This window comes from Styela clava, chromosome 4, assembly GCF_964204865.1.
Source record: "Styela clava chromosome 4, kaStyClav1.hap1.2, whole genome shotgun sequence".
Classification (NCBI taxonomy): Eukaryota; Metazoa; Chordata; class Ascidiacea; order Stolidobranchia; family Styelidae; genus Styela; species Styela clava.
The window spans coordinates 10,935,688-10,956,736 of NC_135253.1; the positions used below are offsets into that span (position 1 = coordinate 10,935,688).

The following is a 21,049-nucleotide window of genomic DNA, read 5'->3' on the forward strand; positions in this document are numbered from 1 at the left end:
AACTCAAAATCGCCAAAAATGACTTACGCAATTCGGTTATTAGCGTGACGATATATATTATATAAGCTTCGTGGGTGATCAACATTGAAGAAGCACCTTGATTGCCGTGTGGTCTAATTTTCACCTTCTAAATCTTCAAGGTACTACTGAAATATATTTTGCTTTTGTCATAGTCGGTACATGATCAATATACGGTAATACCAGACGCACATGTAATGCTTAATGATGCTAGACCAGGGTGCTCCGAGGTTGCGAGGTGGAAGAGCCGCAGTCGGAGAAAACCCAAAAGTGATCAAAACATCGCGAGTTTACTCAATTCACATATATTTAAGAATGAGAGGTTATCGTTCTAATCAGTTTTTCAAGAAAACTATATAAAGCCTTTAGTTATTTTAAAATTGCTTCCCGAGAAATATCGCACTGTAGTTTAATGTTGTTGTGTGTAAGAAAATACGTTTACTCTCAATTCACTCCGGTCACCTTTTTTCTACACTCATTGTATGATGAATGTATTACTTGTGGCGTGAGCAGGCCTGGTGCTACCGTCAACAACCAAATCCGTCTGAGTTGGAACCTCTATGGTGGCCCATCGTTGTCACGCTTAAAATTGAAAATAAAAAATAAAATAAAAAACTTAAAATAAAAGTGAAATAAAAAAATAGTTGTGAAAAAACATTAAAAAAAAAATAAAAACGAAAATAAAACAGAAAAAATTATAAAAAAAAAATTAAAAAAAAAAACGTGAATAAAAAAAACAAAAACAAGGGTTGACAACGATGGGCCGCCTCGTGACCCATCGTTGTCATGCGTTTTTATTTTGAGAAATATTGCTTCGGCTTGGGACCAACGTTGTCATGCATAATCCTACGCGCCCGAAAGGTGTTCCCTGGGTTTGTCATTGACATGGTAGTCAATATAATATATTTTGAAATATCGCAGACATCGATCCAAAGTACTCAAGCTCCAACCATATCACGCATTATCTCTTAGAAAATTGAGCATTTCTTGTCTTTTTAATCCGTCTTTAACGTAACTCTTCACCGCAGCTTCCCACTGCTCATCATGTTTCCACTCGTCAGACATTTTTAGATATGATCTCAAATGTACCGGTACCGGAATATCTGTAAGTCTTTTAATTAAATAAACAATCAACATGTTATTAATGTAGTATATTCACTCTTGATATGAAACCATTAGGCCTTGGACGTTGCCATAAGACATGCAGACATGTAACACAAGAGTGAGTTTGTTGGTTAATTTGAATATTGATGTTCAAACATTCAACTATTACAGTACTTGAATTTATTTAGTCTCACGCACGGTAGGTAGTCTATCTGTCTATAACAGGGCTTCCCAAACTAGGGGCCGCGGCTCTGGAAGAGGCCGTGAAACGAATTTTAGGGGCCGCAAAGAGAACACCAATTTTACACACAGTACCATATATATTGTACTTTTTTCAGACTCTTGATTCAAAATACAATTATTATACAAATAGTGTAAAACAAAGATTTCAAGATTCCGAGTGAATACACCATCATAATACCGTGTTTTCCCGAAAATAAGACACTGTCTTCAATTTTCTTTCGAAAATAACAATAGGGCTTATTTTTGAAATAGAGAATAATGAGATTTTATATTATACAAAATATGAATACCAATTTCCGTTTACTTATAAATAGCACGTTTATATTTAAAATAACTGCTACATATAAATTATTAACCATTTAAAAAAAGAAGAAAATATTTTTTGCTATCGACTGGGACGCAGTGGTTCTCGAACTTCATCGTATTGTGACGCCCTTCAAAATTATGCTCAAGTTGCGACCGTGAAAATACGTATTGATACCTTTTAAAAGACCTTTTTCGCAATGAGTTTCATATGAACATACAAGTAAAACTTAACGACAGTCAGTAAAATCGCATTTAATGGGCCTTGGTAGGGAAGCCTGCTTTATATAAATAATAAATCTCAAAGAAGATGGGAGTGCGTTGCGCAAATAATTTTTATCTACAGAAAACTGAATTTTCAGAAATTTTTCTATTATAGCAACATCACAGGTAAGATCGATTTTCTCTTTCTTTTTTCCTGTGAAAGTAGAAGATATGGGTTGTTTGAAAGGTTCACGAATCACGAAATTTTGCGACGTCCTAGCAAAATTGAAACGACGCACTTCCACGAGATTGAGTCAAAAAAAAAGTTGCGCTATCGACTAAGTCTTTTTTAAAAGCGAGCGCTTATATGGAAAACTTTTTTAAAATTCAGGCTTGGTCTAATATTCGGGGAGAATGGTAGAATGATCGCGCTTGCATAACTATGCATATTCTGATCGTGAAACCCGATTTGCGGTTTGCATAACAATGACGGCTTTAATCGTTAAGCTAGCGCTTTCCGAGGACGATTTGCTGAGTGCGCCTCGAAACATATTACACGTCATATTTATTCTAAATGTTTTATTGTTTCAAATGACGTGTTATGAATCAAAGTCATTTTGCCGTTATATGTGTTTACTTTCTGTACGTAGGGTCTATTGTTACGTAATATAAGAGATAAACCCTACATGCTGCAATTTCGTATAGGCTGCAGTTTATTCATGTGCTGAACATAGTTCATCAAACGTGAGTGATTTCTTTAGCATTTGGAAGATAAACCAGGCAGAGATAAAAAAAAAAAAACGTTAATTTTTTGCCTTTATTCCTCGGGCATACATAATTAAAACCCTCAAAAGACATTTAGTACATATTAACGATGACAAAATTGTGTTTTGTTTCGAGGCCTTATGCTAAGTTTGATCAATAAGAGTGAACAGTTCGAGATAAGGACCATGCCGTCGGTAGCCAGACATCGTAATTCATCATTTAGGCCTGTATAAACAAACATACATTGAACCTTGCTATGCAGAAAAAAGCATTCGTACCCATTACATTACACGAATAATTGAGAAACGTTAATCTGAATAAATATGGGCTTGTTTTTGTTATGTTATTGAGTAGACATGTTAGAGTTGAGAATTAGCTGTGCCAATAAAACATCAAAAATGCATAATTCGAACTGTTTGGCATTATTTATCGTGAACAAGGGCCGCGAAAAATTTTAATATATTAAAAGGAGCCGCGAGCTCAAACGTTTGGGAAGCCCTGGTCTATAACAACATCTAACTTATAATTTATTTATCCCCAAAAATTTATTTTGAAGTTAGGTTTAAGGAGCACCATTATCAGCAAAAAAAGTTTAACGCACCATTGGCTGTATCCTCATGACAACCGGTACCATGCTGGTAATTAATATTACGCACAACCTGTAACTCGCTACGCTCAGTCCATCCCTCGATTCATTATATTCTACTAGCTAGACCAGGGTCGGCCAACCTTTTTGGCCGACGGGACACATTTAGTTTACTAATAATTGCGCGGGCCACTTAACATGGCAATTATGTTCTAGTTTTGCTACACTGACCAAAAGTTAATGAAAAAACAAACAAAACCCTCGCACCAAACTTTCTCAATAATAGAAACAATAAAAAAAAAAGATACAGTGAAGTCAACAAAGTTTTTTCTACACGTAGACATTTTAGTGTGAAATTTGGCACTGTTTTTCGCTAACAAGTGTTACGTCACGATCCACAAGATCCAAGTATTATTGTTTGGCAATAATATTGTTGCCACATGTGGGCGCTGTTAAGTCGAGTTCGCCGCCATTAATGGATATTGCACCATACTTTGCTGCTGTTTTGCTGCCAAGTCAAGTTTTTAAAGTTTCTTTGTGTTGGTATTATTGTGATTTAATTATTGCTGTTTATTGTGTTTATCTTGTAGATGACTTAGACATCTAAATAAGTTAGTTACTGGATTTTATTGGGTTGTTGCCCTTGGTGTTAAGATATTGTGCCGTACATTTGTTACTGTGAAGAAAGTGTACTGATGTTTCCAGAATGTATTATGCAATGATTTTTGGGTAAGAATGCTAGTACTTTAAGTTGCATAATTTGAAGTTCACTGATGTATGTGTATTAAATATTGTCATTGTTAACAGATTGTGAAGTATTCTCGTGGATTCACAAAGTTTTCTTACCCGGTGTCATAAATATTATCGGTATGTTATTTATATTTGGATCATTGCTGAATTTGGTATTATTTAGTTTTATAAGTGTTCTAAGACATGTTATTTTGTTTTAGAAAACCGTCTTCCATCTTTCATTTCCGTCTATTGTGATGTTTGTGTATTGCTGAGCATTTCATGTTATGCTATCAATTCTTCGAATTACAATTTCATTACAAGTTTTCAACAATTGGTTGTGTTTGGACAAGGATTTGGTAGATGCGTTTTCGATTTGTTAGTTTTCTCTATGTGACACCTTGTGCTACCGGGTCACGTTGAAAGGGAGGTTACATAAAGTTTTCGATAATATAGGATTATCGATATTGCAAAGCTTTGATAAGATAAAGCTTGAAGAATAATATAATTCTGGATACAATCTATTTAATGAACAAAGCAACAACATAACTTTTGAAGATGTCAAGTTCAGACTCCAGTCAACGTTTGATTTTTGAAATATTGGAAGGTCGACTGAAAGACTTGTATTTAAGGGTCGAATCCCTTATGATGGATCGCAAAAATGCTGTTTCTGTTCAGGAATTGTCGAAGCACATTTCTGAAACATTTCAGGCACTCATGAAATTCTGTAGTGAGAATCCATCTGCAATTTTTGAGCACAATGCAAATTGGATGGAAAGTATTGAACAGAATCAGGCAGAATTTGATAGTAGAGTGCAGCAATGGCTGCTGGCTGTAGTCAAAGCAGCAGCAGATCAGTTTTCTCAATTGGAGAAATCAACACAGTCTAGTCATCCTTCAAGTGCAAGTTCACGATCAAGTTATCGAAGAGCAGAAGCTAAAGTAAAAGCTAAATTGGCTCGATTGGAACTTGAAAAGATTAAACGTAAACATGAGCTCCAAAACAGAATAAATCAAATCCACCAGTCAATAGAAATGTTGGATTCGGAACACAAAGTTCAAACGGCTGATGCCGAAGAAGAGTTTTGGGAGCAGTCCACTAGTTCAGATCGAATGAATGTTGATGTCACGGATAATCGTTTTTCGAAGGATGTGAGACATGTGGGTTCAGAGAAGGCCAATAGAAAAGTGCTAGAAGTTGGCATGGTAGCCAACAAAACCACATGTGAAAGCTTACATCTTGTGCAGAGTACACCTGTTTATGCACAGTCTAACGTTGGCTGTGCTGTGGGCAAAATTGATGCCGGTACTCTGGCAATGGCTGTTGAAGATTATCCTGTCAATACTGAATCAAAATCTGTACTAGATGATAAACCGAGTGCTGGGGTAAATGGCCCTGTAGTGCCTCGAGTGTTGGATTTACTTGTTCCAAGCAAATTTGAAGATGGAAATCAGGACAATAGAATTCCTGCTATGTATATTCCAAATCAGTCAGTGGTTACAAATAACCCTGATCAGGCAAGTGTTAATAAGACTTGTCAACCGGCCAGTGGTAGGCCTCCGGATTCTTCTCAATCATTGTCAAATGATGTTATGACATTGATCAAGCATTTGAATAGACCAAAACCCGAAGTTTTATATTTTTCTGGTGATTCCACGAATTATCATATGTTCAGGCGTAATTTTGCTGCTCAAATTGATGAAAATGTTGATAGTTATGCTGCCAGCAGGGATGGCCATTTCCGAATACTAAACTATTCCGAATACATTCTAAAATAATGTTTTCGAATCTGGAATTCCGAATACATTCTAAAATCGAAAACAACACATTTTTGTTTAGTTTATTAAAACCCAGTAAATTAGGAAATAAGCTTCAATAAAAATATCAGAATAAAGCCACAAACCAACAATATATGTACACAAGATAATTGATAGTTTATAGCTATCAATATAAAATAATATCAATTTGTGACACAGTCAGTTTATTAAAATTATTCACTTTGTACAAATGACCATATGAAAAGATAGCCAAGGAGTTGTCTGACGCTTTCTATCATTGGTACCATGATATTATGATAATAGTCAAGTCTGTTGACAAAAATACTACTTGTATTCAGATAATTGTGTATATTTTTTGAGAGTAATAAAATTTATTGGCAATACAGGCAACTGGAACAAGCAACAACAATCGAAAATCCATTATGTCTTTAAAAATTCTACTATTTAAGCATAGAGTATTCTACTACCTACCAGTATATTTGTATATTAATTTATGTGAACCATATTGTTATTATGTGTGACATATTGTTGTGTTTGAAATTAGAAATAAATTAGTAGAGGATAAATGACCACCACTGCCAGCCGCGCAGCCAGGATTTCCGAAATCGGAAATTCCCATTGCCGCCTGTAACACCCAAAGTGACTTTGGTAACACCCACCGCGATTCCGCGCTCGTTAATAAAAGAGCCGTCTTTTCAGCGTATAATGATCATCCTGTTACGTAAAATATTCAATCCATGACAACTACGAGTTTCTGAAATATCTTTATATATTAATTTAATGTGTCCAACTTAACTCGCGGTTGCTTCTTCTTACGTCAAAAAAAACATTTCTATTCGGTCCACGGCGATCTGTGACCTAAAAGTACGAGATAAACTGCCTGATGTATTTAATTTTAATACGTATTTTTGCAATCTTGCCAATTCGTTATCGCCGTTAGAAAAATCTCAAATAATGATATAAAATCCCGTTAAGTGTAGAGTATAATTCATTTCATACAAAGAATATAAATATAAAGTTTAGCAGTAAATTGAAAATACGTATTCATCGCCGCGACTATGCCACCTGTTAAAAGAGTCGACTTTTACAACAAATAATATAACAATATATTTTTCTGTTGTGCAAAGTGATGAATTCGTGACCGATACGGGCATTTTTAAAATGTCTTGCTTCATTATTAATTTAATTGTCTTCAATTTAACCTGCGGTTGCGTCGACAAAATAAAATCCTCACCACTCTTATATACCATTGCAATCCGCGGTCATAAAAATAAAAACGTGTGGTAAACTGCCCGATTAAATAATGTTTTGATCCGTATTTAGATGTACTTGTTAACAGTGTCTCCGCTCAATCGAAATGCTGCCACTCTGATTATTTTTAGATAAAACCGTTCGAAAAATCCGTAAATCTTCTGTAACATCTCGGAGTGAAATTTATTTCATCAAAATAAAATTGATTAAATATACTTTGAAAATATTCGACGGCAATTTAAAGTAATGGATAATCAGGCAAATCCCGCCCTCAACTCGTGACGATATGTTTCTAAACGACGACCAAACATAATGTGTGCCAGAGGCACACGAAATTCTGCGATTTTCACTGCCTAGAAAAGCGTTTTTCAAATTTTCCCGGGCCTCAATAAAACTTATATTGTTTACGGTTTTATTTTCAGTATTTTAAATTGCCGCTTTTCAATCAAAAAGTTGCGTTGTCTTTAGAAACTCGCCGCCGATGAACGTATTTACCAGATTCACAATTCCGTGCGCGTACAAAAATAAAATAATTGTCTTCGTTACGTGGAACAAATTTGTGGAAAATTTTCGTTTTAGAGAAAATAACGCAAACGTAAAGGCGTTTACAGCCTAAATAACACGTTACGCTGATGAGTGATGAAAACAATCACGCGCAAGTTTCTATCGAGAATATTTTCATTCAACGGAAACGTCTTGAGAGCGGCGTCGAAAATGTGTGACGTCACACAAATATCCGATATTCTTATGAACGCTAATTCCGATATTCGAATGACGAGATATTCGAATACATTCGAATACTTTATTCGAATTGGCCATCCCTGGCTGCCAGATTGTCATATCTACTCCAGCATTGTACCGGAGAAGCACGAAAGCTCATTCAGTCATGTGCCAAGCTTGATCCAGAGGAAGGATACCAAAAAGCAATTAAACTGCTTGAGAAAAATTATGGTAGAACACATGAGGTAGTTCATTCATGTGTGAAAAAGGTGGTTGATGGACCACAGATAAAATTCAATGACCATGAAAAGCTTAAAGAATTTGTTCGCACATTGGAAGATTGCAAACTCACTTTGAAAGGCATAAACAAAGAGAATGAAATGGACAATCTACAAATTTTGGCTAGAGCATCAAATCGCCTATTTCCTAGTATGAGAATGGCTTGGAAACGTAGAGTGGGGAAGATAATAGCGAGAGATGAAGAACCATCTTTCCAAGATTTCATTGAGTTTGTGACTGAAGAAGAAACTGCAGTCAATTCATCCTTTAGTCAAATGATGGATGATTATGTGAGTGTTGTTGAGAAACCAATGAAAACTTCTCGAATTAGAACAATGGCACACAATGTCACCGAAACTGTATCAGAGAAAAAGATGCAGTTGTCATCTTCAGGTGAGCATACAAGAACTAAATGCATGTATTGTTCGATGCCTCATGATCTGTCAAAATGTGAAAAGTTCAAGAAGAAGCCGATTGTGGAACGAATTAAATTTATGAGGGCACGTCGACTTTGCTATATTTGTCTGAAATATGGACATGTTGCCAGTATGTGCAGATCTAAGCTTTCATGTGGAGTGGATGGATGCACTGCAAAGCATAACAGACTTATTCATCGTTCATTTCAGGAAAATAATGAACCTGATCAAGAACAGTCTACTATTGGTGAGAAAGAAAACATTTCTCCAGCTTCCATGCCAGAATCAAGCTTGTGTCAGGCCACAGAAAGTAATAGGTCCGTGTATTTTTGTATTGTGCCTGTGAAGGTATCCGGTAATGACCGAGAAGTGGAGACATATGCATTTTTAGATGTTGGCTCAGCAATAACATTGTGCTCAGACAAACTGATTGACATGCTTGGATTACATCGGGAGCCAGCTGATATTTCATTAACAACTGTGAATGGTGAGTCAAAGATACACGGGGGGTCAAAAGTTCAATTGCGGGTTGAATCTTGTGATGGCAAGGAAGTTATGGATTTGCCTGAAGTGTTTTCAATTGACAAATTACCTGTGAAAGCAAATGCTCCGTTATCAATGAATGACAAGAACAGAATGGCACATCTAAGAGGGTTGAATTTATCTAACATTGACAATGCTGAAGTACTACTAATGATTGGTGCCAATGTACCAGAAGCTTTTTGTGTACAAGAAGTGAGACGAGGTCGTCCAAGACAGCCTATAGCTTGGAAAACTCCATTTGGTTGGTCATTGATTGGTCCAAAAATTGAAAGGTCAGAATTGTTATCTTTCAATGTCAATTTTATAAAAAATGATCAAAATGACTTACTGCAAATGCAACTTGAGAGAATGTGGAAAACAGATTTCATTGATTCACAAAAAATGTCAGATACTGCTATGTCTCGAGAAGATAGGTATGCTCTTAATTTGATGCATGAGGCAATTAAATTTGAAAATGGTCACTATCAATTACCTCTATTGTGGCGTCCTCATGCGAGAACTTTGCCAAATAATCGTGATTTGGCTATGTCTCGATTGTCAAGCCTTAAGCGAAAACTGGTTCGCGATGATGATCTACGTATGAAATATGTAGAAATAGTTCAAGATTACATAGCGAAAGGCTATGCAGAAAAGGTGACAAAATGCAATTTGAAAGAGTGCAATCAGATATGGTATATTCCTCATTTTTGTGTTGTACATCCACAAAAACTAAAACCAAGAGTTGTATTTGATGGAGCATGTCAGTATCGTGGCTACTCATTAAATGAGTCTTTGTTGAGTGGACCAGATTTGGCAAACTCATTAACCGGTGTTCTTATGAGATTCCGCCAGGAGCGGATTGCTCTAGTAGCAGACATAGAGGCGATGTTTCATCAGATTAATGTTGATCCGAAAGACAGAGATGCTCTCAGATTCTTGTGGTGGCCTGGTGGAGATATGTCAAAAGAGCCTATTGATCATGGAATGACTGTACATTTGTTTGGCTCTAAGAGTTCACCCACTGTTGCTAACTTTTGTCTGAAAAGAGTCGCCCAGGACTTTGGAGGGGAGTTTGACACTGATGTTATCGAAGCCATTGAACAAGATTTTTATGTGGATGATTTGTTAAAATCTGTGTGTTCTGAAAATGATGGCCTACGAATGAAACAACAGCTTACTGAAATATTGAAAAAAGGTGGATTCAAACTAACGAAGTGGCTTAGCAACAGTGAAAAAATACTGAATAGTATTCCTGAGGATGAGAAGGCCAAGTCTATATTGAATTTGAAGTTTGATGAAACACTGTCTGATCGTGTTCTTGGTGTGTATTGGAAAGTCAGTTTTGACTCATTTGGTTTCAATATAGATATGACATCACCTGATGTGATGACCAAAAGAACTACTCTATCGCTTGTTAGTTCGTTATACGATCCACTAGGCTTTGTAGCAGTGGTGGTGATAGTTGCAAAAATCATGCAACAGGATTTATGTAGAAAACGTCTTGGATGGGATGAGCCCATTCCTGATTGTGACGTTGCAAAATGGACGAAGTGGCTTGAGCAGCTGAGTGCTTTAAAAGATATTACTATCAATCGATGTGTAAAGCCCAATGGATTTGGAAGAGTTGTAGTGATGCAAATACATCATTTTGCAGATGCTTCCTCGGTTGCTTATGGTGCAGTGGCTTATTTACGCCTGGTTAATGAAAATCAAGATATACATTGTGCATTTATTTTTGGTAAAGCAAGAGTGACACCATTGAAAGCAATTTCCATACCAAGACTTGAACTGACTGCTGCAGTTTTATCAGTGAAAATAGATCAGATGTTGAGACGGGAACTTCATCTAGGTAATGAATGTGAATCTTTTTTCTGGACAGATTCGACTGCAGTTTTGCAAAGTATAAGAAATTGCAATAAGCGTTTTCCGGTTTTTGTGGCAAACCGCTTAGCCAAGATTGATGGAGGATCAGAAGTGTCACAATGGCGTTACGTAGCTACAAAGCAGAATCCAGCTGATGAAGCATCGCGGGGCATCAGTGTAAAAAAGATGGCCACGAAAAGCAGATGGCTCGGTGGGCCTGAATTTTTGTGGAAAGATGCTGAGCAATGGCCTCAGCCTGTGTCATTGCCTCCACTGCCTAATGAATTTCAGCTTGTAAAACAATTGCAAGAACCGGTTTGCATGTTAACAGATCAAAGTGCTACTAATCGACTTGTGGAGCAGTTTTCTGATTTGCATTCGCTGAAAAAGGCGACTGCTTGGATTTTGCGATTCATTTCATTTTTAAGAAGTAAGAAAAGTGGGGAAAACCTACACAAAGGACCACTGTATGTTGATGAACTGAGGAGAAGTGAATTTGCTCTAATTAAATATGTACAAAGGCAGTCCTTTGGTGAAATCATAGATAAATTGTCAAAATCTTCTGATGGATGTATTGATGCTGGAAAAAGGCTGTCATCCAGAAACATCTTGCGGAAATTAACGCCAATGTTGGTGAATGGAATTTTACGTGCTGGAGGACGTATTGAGAAAGCTCCAGTTGAATTTGATGTCAAACATCCCATTATACTGCCTTATGACCATCATTTCACCAATTTGGTGATACTCCAACATCACAAGGAGGTTGGACACTCTGGAATGGGACATACTTGGACATCACTGCGACAAAAATATTGGATTATCAAAGGCGGGGTTGCTGTCAGAAAAGTTTTGGGGAACTGCATATCATGTCGTAAACGAAATGCACCTCTTGGACAGCAAATTATGGCTGATTTGCCAGATGCTAGATTGGCAGTGAACAAACCTGTTTTTTCTGAAGTTGGATGTGATTTTTTTGGACCCTTCTTAGTCAAACAAGGCAGATCAAATGTGAAACGATATGGATGTATTTTTACTTGTATGTGCACGCGTGCAGTGCATATTGAAGTGGCTTACTCTTTGTCAACGGACTCATTTATCAATGTTTTACGAAAATTCATTGGACGACGTAGTAAGCCAAGAGCTATATATTCTGACAATGCTGGAAATTTTCAAGCCACAAATAAAGTTCTTCGTGATGAAATAAAGAAGTGGAATCAGCATTATATCAATGATTTCTTGAGTCAAAGGAACATAGAATGGAACTGGAATTGTCCCACTGACAGTAAAGCAGGTGGATGCTGGGAACGACTCATCCGGTCAATAAGAAAAATACTTGGAGGATTGCTGAATGATCAAATTCTAACAGATGAAAAATTACATGTTCTTTTTGTTGAAGTCGAATCAATCCTAAATTCAAGACCTCTTTGTCCGGTGACTTTTGACGTGAATGATGAAGAACCACTAACTCCTAATCATCTGCTGCTATTGAGAGGATCACGAAACGAATCGCCAGGTGTGTTCACTGAAAAGGATTGTTACCGCTTCAAATGGAAGCAAGTTCAATACATGGCTGATCAATTTTGGAGAAGATTCAATAAAGAGTATCTTCCAACACTTATTGGAAGACAAAAATGGACTGTTCAAAAACCAAATTTAAAAATTGGTGATATAGTTATGATTTCTGAAGATGCACCTCGTTGCCAGTGGCTCATGGGGCGAGTTGTTGAAGTGTTTCCTGATAAAAATGGGACTGTGCGCCAAGTTAAAGTTAAAACAAAAAATGGCTTTCTTAAAAGACCAATAAACAAATTGTGTTTTATTATTCACACTTCACAGTGATGCTTAAATTGTGAACTTGGATATTGTGATTTGTGAGGTGACGTAATTGAATTTGAATTTTTTAAAATGGCTCATATCTAATTATCCATTTTGGAGGGGAGAATGTTACGTCACGATCCACAAGATCCAAGTATTATTGTTTGGCAATAATATTGTTGCCACATGTGGGCGCTGTTAAGTCGAGTTCGCCGCCATTAATGGATATTGCACCATACTTTGCTGCTGTTTTGCTGCCAAGTCAAGTTTTTAAAGTTTCTTTGTGTTGGTATTATTGTGATTTAATTATTGCTGTTTATTGTGTTTATCTTGTAGATGACTTAGACATCTAAATAAGTTAGTTACTGGATTTTATTGGGTTGTTGCCCTTGGTGTTAAGATATTGTGCCGTACATTTGTTACTGTGAAGAAAGTGTACTGATGTTTCCAGAATGTATTATGCAATGATTTTTGGGTAAGAATGCTAGTACTTTAAGTTGCATAATTTGAAGTTCACTGATGTATGTGTATTAAATATTGTCATTGTTAACAGATTGTGAAGTATTCTCGTGGATTCACAAAGTTTTCTTACCCGGTGTCATAAATATTATCGGTATGTTATTTATATTTGGATCATTGCTGAATTTGGTATTATTTAGTTTTATAAGTGTTCTAAGACATGTTATTTTGTTTTAGAAAACCGTCTTCCATCTTTCATTTCCGTCTATTGTGATGTTTGTGTATTGCTGAGCATTTCATGTTATGCTATCAATTCTTCGAATTACAATTTCATTACAAGTTTTCAACAATTGGTTGTGTTTGGACAAGGATTTGGGAGATGCGTTTTCGATTTGTTAGTTTTCTCTATGTGACACCTTGTGCTACCGGGTCACGTTGAAAGGGAGGTTACAACAAGTTTGTCAATATTCGCTGAAAAAGACGATGTAGCAATGCGAAGCGAATTTTTCACGTGACTGTCAGAAATTAGTGATCACACAGGGGATTTGACATGGTTCATCTGTGAAAAAACTTGCTTGTACGAGTACGTGCTGCTAAATAATGAGGTCATTAAAACTGCCATTCTGCCCAAGTGTGTAAGCTACTATTTATGTATCGATATCTTCCCGTTGGTGATGGCACTCGTGGCTCGTTTGAAAGAGCTAGCAGAGCGCATTTCAGGAAAATGAACAAATTGTTTGTATCAAATCTTCATTCATATTAACTACATCACTCGAAAAACAGAAGTTTTACTCAATTTTTTTTTATTTAATTACGAAAATATAGCGCGGGCCACTCGAAACTCCTCGGCGGGACACATGTGACCCGCGGGCCACTGGTTGGACGACCCTGAGCTAGACTATCCGTATCTCCCATTCGTTTCATGAGTGATTGCATGGGTGCAGGTACGGTCAGACGGTACAGGTATCGCAAGAGTGTCCGGGCAGCTGAGCAGCATTCTCCAGTTCAATTACCTTCTACACGTAAAAACAAATTTCTCGAATTTTCGTACTCAATTCTATATTCTCTTATCATTGTTATAAATATATTAATTCTAGTTGAACTTGTAGCATGAAGAATTTATAGAACATTTTCGTTTTGAATTTATTGAATATTGCTCAAGAAAATCAGTAGTGAGTTAGAAACCCAGCAAACACCGTTTGTGCGCGTAGGAATATGCATGACAACGTTGGTCCCAAGCCGAAGCAAATTTTTTTCAAAATAAAAACGCGTATTTTTGGAAAAAAAAAATAATGTGTATTTTTACGTTTTTTTTTTTAGTTTTTTTTTGTTTTATAATTTCGTTTTTATTTTATTTTCGTTTTTATTTTTAATTTTTTTTTGTATTACATTTTTATTTTTTTTTTCATTTTTTTTTATGTTTTTTCACAACTATTTTTTTATTTTACTTTTATTTTGAGTTTTTTATTTTATTTTCTATTTTTTTCTTCAATTTTAAGCGTGACAACGATGGGCCACCATAGGACCTCGGACCCAGATAATAAAACAACTGGGTCGCTTTCGAAAACCTGACGTCATAAAACAAAAAAAACATAGTGTCATCTTCGAATAAATGATTTAATTAATTAAAAAAGATAATATTCTGCTTTCATTTTTTATTACCATTGCTCATTGATGTTTCTGGTGGTATAATTTTCCTTGTGTAAATAAAAAGAGGAATTTCAGTAAAGGCTTCAAAATATAACACTACTTTCAATAGTTTTTCTATAATAAATCCACATAGAAAACACGGAGATGTATATTGGAATCAATAATTGCGCATATAAGCATTGTGAAGCAAATATTTAGTCGCCATTCCAGGTTTATGAATATTGCAAATAAAACTATGCTATATAATGTCGGAATGCAAAAATTTCTACTTTTGAGACGACTGCTGTAATTTCAAATTTATGGTTTTGTTTTAATCCTGCTGCGATTACAAAGTTGTCATCAACAAGGCTGTGACAAGCGTGTTGTGATGGAATGCCTGACCATTCACATAGGAAACGTTTTCCGACATCTCACTTATATACGATTTAACGGCTTACGGGACATTCATTGGTTTAGTTTATACTTCTGGTGAATGAAGTGGAATGTCTGTAACTGAATATTTATGAGGTTCGGAATTAGAATGAATAACACAATTCTGATTCCTAAGTATTTTTGATCAACATTTCCAGCAATCTATTGTAAGCAAATCAATCAATCAATCTAGTGAAATGAAAACATTCATCACGGGAAGGTAAGAAATTTATGTTCTCAACTATCTTGAATGTGCTTCTAAGTATGGCTAAAACTTGATATATGTATTACACTTCAAGGCTATTAAGTTAATTGCTAGTGAGAAGTATATCATTTCTGATTTTTACCTCCTTATGCGTAACACTAATGTCACTAAGGTAAATAAAGGAGGAAATAAGAAGTATGCTTGATCGCGTTTTTATTAATTAAGGAAACAACGAGAAAGTGGTGAGAAAAAATGTCATCGTCATATCATTAAGTAACTTTTACCACCGATCCTGGTTGTATCAGAATGTGCTGTATCATTGATAGGTTCACACAGTAGATATATGACTTTAGAAATAATATGCTGAAAGTTTTCTTAATAATTTCTAATGCAGTCAATGACTGAATCTTGATGAAGGATTAATATCGAAACGTACTTGATTTACTATATAAATAAAAAAAAATTTAGATGTCGTTTTAAAATCATCTGAATTAAAAAGCAATGAAAAACGGAAGAAACGTTTGAGACGAATCTTTCTTTTTTGCATAATTGGATTTTCGTTGGACATCAGTGGACTTACAGGTATTTATTTCTTTTATTCATATTTAAAAAACAAATTTTTTTAAGCCAAATGTTAAATCCATTACGTTTCATTAGATATCATAGTGTTCTTTTAATACATTGTGAATTGTATTTGTTGGACAATCACCTTCTTTTTAATAAATCTACAAAGGGGATTCCTTCTGTATCCATCTATATATTCAATACCATATCACATGGATCCACATTTTTTCAATCTGGGCGATAGAAGAAAGTATCACGTTCAAATTAACCTTGGAAACGCAGTTATGAGTAACTTGTAACCGGTTTTATATTAATATTTTATATTAATTTGTGTTCTATTTAGTTCAGTTAAATCAACGCGTATTATCAAATTAATGTGGTTTTCAGCACTGAGAGATCTTCAAACCAGCATCAATGCGGAAGAAGGCTTAGAAAGTATGTCTTTGATGACAACGATGGGTTCGAGCATATTCTGCAGCATCTTCGTGGCGCCGATAATAATTAATTTTTATGGCGTTAAAGCTGCGTTAGTAGCGTGCGATATAAATCATTTTATATTTGTACTTGCTACTTGCTACTCATATAAACAGAAACAAGAGAATATTGCTCAAATGTATGGATACGGAGGTCAAATGAGTAACCACCGAATAGTAGTAACGTATGACTGTTAATTATATATATGTACGATTATTAATAATATGTAGCAAAGGTCAAATTGAGTACTTTTCCAATCTTTACTACTACACGACTTTTTACGACAGCAACCTCAACAATAACAACAATATCAATTTTGCCAACGGTTTTTGGATACAGTTTGTGTCCGAAAGTGCATTTTAATCTTTAAATAAGTAGTTGAACAAAGAAATATATGGTCCGAAATAGCTCGCAAGTTCGTCAAATAATAAATTTATTCACGACTGAGGTCGAAGAGCTAACTTCCTATGTTTGCTTTGATTATACAATCTAGCCATGACATATTTTAACTGTTTGATTTCGTAACATTCAGACGCTTTATTCTTTCAATTTCAGGAACCACAGCAGTTCATCAGAAAGACTCAGTAGCCATCGGCTACTCCGGGCAAACATTGATGATTAGTATCGGTTCAGTCATTGGATTTGCATGGGGTGTTCCCCTTTGTGTGAAAACAAAGATTTATATTATTATTCCGTACTACATACTCGCCATTACTCGATGGGGTTTAGCTGATTTGAGACTGAGAACTTAAAATATTTGCATGGAACATGAAGCAGAAATATAATATTTGATTCAAAAATGTATCAAGCAATAAATTGCTAATATCACGTTATAATGCAACTCTTTCAAAGATACCTCGATTTATTTAGTTAGAGAGTAACAATTGTGTGCGATATTTCTATATACAATAAAATATAAGTAAAATACTAAGGAATTTAATGATACAACTACGAACAGAAAAACAACTATTAGATTTGGATTCGACCTTATTATTTGGGTATTGAATGCCAACATTATGATATCATACTTGATTGATTGTTCAACTTGTCAAGCCACAGTCAAGACTTCACACTTTATAAGCCGTGTTTTGTCATGATATTAGGAAGTTTAGTAGAAGTATCTTCGGATAAAGTAATGAAATATAGTGAAATGAATAAGGCTATTTCGTTGAAGTACTTAAACAGCAATGTTTATTCGCTGTAGTTATCTCTGAATGGATAATATTTGTGCTTCTTGTCCCAAACTAAATCAAGAGCTCTCCAGTTTCGATTCAATTTCAGTATGCTGTCCATATCTTCCTCGTTCAACGTGAAATTGAATATATCGAAATTGCTCTCGATTCTAGAGGGCGTCACACTCTTCGGTATGACGGTCACACCACGTTGAATGTTAAACCGCAAGATGACCTGGGCGGTGGTTTTTCCATGTCTGAAGTAAACATTTCGCATGTTATATCGAAAATACATAAACGAGAATATCGGTCGGAGACCGAAGACTTATCGATCTTAGATCGGTAATTAGTTAATAACTCGCTAATTATACGACATAATTAACCTAAAATCTATAGGCTTCTGGTCCGAGGTAAGATGCATGCACATGCGAAATTTGGAGCAGAATCAACCACGCGTTCGTGAGATATCGCGTTCATCTAACAGACACACACACAGACACACAGACATACAGACAAATACCTATCAATATACTTACCGATCTTAAGATCGATAAGTAACAACCTACTGTAGTTAATGCAAATATCGGAATCCCACTGAATATATAATGTTTAAAAATATGTATCATCATTTTCGGTTTGTAAACAAATGAAATGCGAAAGATTTTAATACATTTGTTAGTTATCTGCAGAGAAAGTTTGTGGTAATTTTGCAGACTTGTGAAGAATTAATTTAACGCAAATTTTTAATTTCGTAATACTGCAGACTGACAAATTTAAACAATCCACCAAAACAATATAAAGTTATGGGAATCAAAAATTAATAAGCTATATTGCTTAGAAGTTTTTGTGCCACGGTAAATAAAGTGTTGCCAAGCATCAAAATACCTTTTAGCTATGCCAACAATCGTCGGCTCTTCGAGTAAGCTTGTTTCATCAGGAGATGCCCAGTAACGATCAGGTGATCCAAATGGACTGTATCCAACAACAGCGATGCTGTGTGACTTACAGAATTCAATCATTTTATCTTGACATAGATATGGATGACATTCAACTTGATTTACTGCCGGCACAATAGAACCTTCATTCAGTATCCTATTCAGCTGATATTCATTAAAATTCGACACCCCGATAGATCGTACTTGTCCTGAAGACAAGAGTTTTTCGAGTTCTTTCCATGTGCTCATATAATCTGTATCATCGTATATGTGATCCCCATTTTCATCTTTTGGGTGATAAACATTCGGTCCACTGTTTTTGTAGCCACAAGGAAAATGAATCAAGTACAAATCAATGTAATTTAATCCAAGATTGTTGAGAGACGCGTTGAATGCCGGTAGCACGTCAGCCGGTTTGTGGAAAGTATTCCATAACTTCGTTGTGATAAAAATATCTTCTCGTTTTATAACATTTTGATTAAACTTTTCTTTTAAAGCTGCGCCAATTTCGTGCTCATTTTTATACAGATATGCACAATCGATATGTCTATATCCAACATCGATGGCTGTCCCAACGGCTTCTTTAACCTTGTTTGGCGCAGACTTCCAAGTTCCCAGCCCTATCGATGGCATTCTTTTTCCCGAATTGAGAATAATTTCCATTATTAATTCGACTTACTGCTTGCTTCTAGAAAACTGCATAAATATTAAGGTTTTATTTTAGTATTTTAAACAAAACTGAGATAATTTGCATCGTATTCGAACAAATCAGCCTTACTTTACATTGAAACAACATAGTAGAATGAACAGACTATTGCATCTTAATATTAGTCTCGTGGGAAAGTAGATTGAGAAAGTACCGTAATTCCCGTGTGATCTGATTCTCACCTTTTCAATCTTCAAGGAATAAAACTAGACTAAACTAAAACTAGAATATCGGTTAGAAACCGAAGACTTATCGATCGAAGGTTAGGGAATCCCCCAAAACAGTGGTCTTACTCCATAGTGACACCGTGTGTCCCATCACTAATTAATTAATAACTCGCTAAATATAAGACATAATCCATCCATCAATAGGCTTCTGATCCGAGCTATGATGAATGTACATGCAAAATTTGGAGCAGATTCAACCTCGCTTCCGTGAGATATCGCGTGCATCTAACACAGACACATACAGACAAACAGACATACAGACAAATACCTATCAACATACTTACCGATCTTAACCGCTTGAACCTGGCAAGCCGGTTTACCGGCTTGATTGAGTACGCTCTGTGCCCCGGCAAGCCGGTTTACCGGCTTGTTTTTCGTTTTGGAGGGAATCAACTTTATGATCTCGTATGAGTCGTATCTCAAGAACCACAATGAGTATTTAAATAAATTTTATATTGCATGAAAGCTTGTTATTGGGACTAATTATATTGTAATGATCGGTGCTCTAATATACGATGTTTCAGTAAAATTGGCAATTTGAAAGTGCGTATGAAATTATTGTATGATAACAAATATTTAATATAAAGAATTTCGACTTCTTGCCTAAATAGCCACATATTCAATCGGCAATATATGTGAAGAATTTGAATAGCTTTTTATATACGTATCCAAAACGACTTTACGATGAGCCATTCAAATTTTATGGCCAAATATATTAGATTATCTGTAGATTTAACAGCGACGCTGCGTCAAATTGATGTTCTCATTGAAGAGAGGCAACGACTCGTCACGCACAACTTTACGTATATTACGCAAATGCAACTAAACGTGACGATATCCGCAATAACTTTACGTCGAGATGTTATTATTTAAATGTCCGCAGGAAGTAATTAATTAACCCGATGCTACGCATTCAAAATTCGCACTACGCTTTGACTTTGACTGCCCGCTCAAGCCCCATTAAGTTGTGGTTACGTATACGCAATATGAACAAGATTGTGATTTTATTAGCGGATAACGGAACAATAAAGACCGTAAAAAATGTATGTACATAAAAGACTGCTTGCTAAAATTTTTAAATTGAATATTGCACTTTGTTGTGCCCGGAACAATGAAGAACATGAAAATATTATGCAGACTAAATCCAATATTGCACTTTGTTGTGCCAGTTATACCAATGGTTGTTGGTTTCGTTACCTATACATAGGTACTCATTACAGTATTTGTACTTATATACTGTCTCGCATCGTTTCAGCAACGCTTTGTCTTTAGCAGCTGGATTGATTTTTTGGCAATAATGTAAATTTTGCTGCATACGACGCATCTATTATTAGAACTGGCGTTTTGCGGTGGGGTATCTAGTTCTGGCGACGCATATGATCTTGTTGGAATAAGAGTTGCTCTTTCTGCATTATTAGTGCTCTCAGATATTGATCCATCCACTTGCTTCGCCTAACATTCGTACAATCAGATATTTTGATCTGCAGAGCAGGCAAGTACTTATTTTGGTTGATATTTGAACAAATACTTATGGGCGAATAAAACATTTTCCACGTGAAATTCTATATGACGATATTAACTTCCCTTCACTTCGCTATTACTGCACGCATTACTCGACGTCGGTACTTCAATCCATACAGGGTTAATAT

At 35.7% G+C, this 21,049-nt stretch overlaps 3 protein-coding genes across 4 annotated transcripts in view; 2 read left to right on the forward strand and 1 right to left on the reverse strand.

The window, feature by feature from the left end:
- Nucleotides 1-21,049, forward strand: part of LOC120326998 (protein unc-93 homolog A-like) — a 34,480-nt gene that overhangs the window by 8,388 nt on the left and 5,043 nt on the right. The window contains exon 9 of one of the 2 annotated variants that reach the window (XM_078112170.1): nt 16,916-17,112. The exons of the other annotated variant lie outside the window; for it this stretch is intronic. Coding sequence (XP_077968296.1) covers nt 16,916-17,112 — 197 coding nt within the window. Of the gene's footprint in view, nt 1-16,915; nt 17,113-21,049 lie in introns of those variants that run through there. 2 annotated transcript variants of the gene reach the window in all.
- LOC120346373 (uncharacterized) lies at nt 3,611-7,076 on the forward strand. Its single transcript, XM_078111833.1, has 3 exons — nt 3,611-3,952; nt 4,031-4,090; nt 4,174-7,076. Exon 3 carries the CDS (start codon nt 4,511-4,513, stop codon nt 5,729-5,731), a length of 1,221 nt encoding a protein of 406 aa, XP_077967959.1. The 5' UTR covers nt 3,611-3,952; nt 4,031-4,090; nt 4,174-4,510; the 3' UTR covers nt 5,732-7,076.
- On the reverse strand, nt 17,341-19,167 carry LOC144422219 (aldo-keto reductase family 1 member B1-like). Its single transcript, XM_078112172.1, has 2 exons — nt 18,418-19,167; nt 17,341-17,789 (listed from the first exon to the last, which is right to left on the reverse strand). The coding sequence occupies exons 1-2, from the start codon at nt 19,128-19,130 to the stop codon at nt 17,552-17,554; spliced, it is 951 nt and encodes a 316-aa protein (XP_077968298.1). The 5' UTR covers nt 19,131-19,167; the 3' UTR covers nt 17,341-17,551.

Bases quoted from the DNA above. Each gene is read 5' to 3' on its own strand.
- LOC120346373 (XM_078111833.1), top strand. From the start codon at position 4,511: ATGTCAAGTTCAGACTCCAGTCAACGTTTGATTTTTGAAATATTGGAA.
- LOC144422219 (XM_078112172.1), bottom strand. From the start codon at position 19,130: ATGGAAATTATTCTCAATTCGGGAAAAAGAATGCCATCGATAGGGCTG. The intron at 17,790-18,417 runs GTATTTTGATGC...TGTTTACTTCAG, and splicing joins ATTGTTGGCATAGCTAAAAG to ACATGGAAAAACCACCGCCC.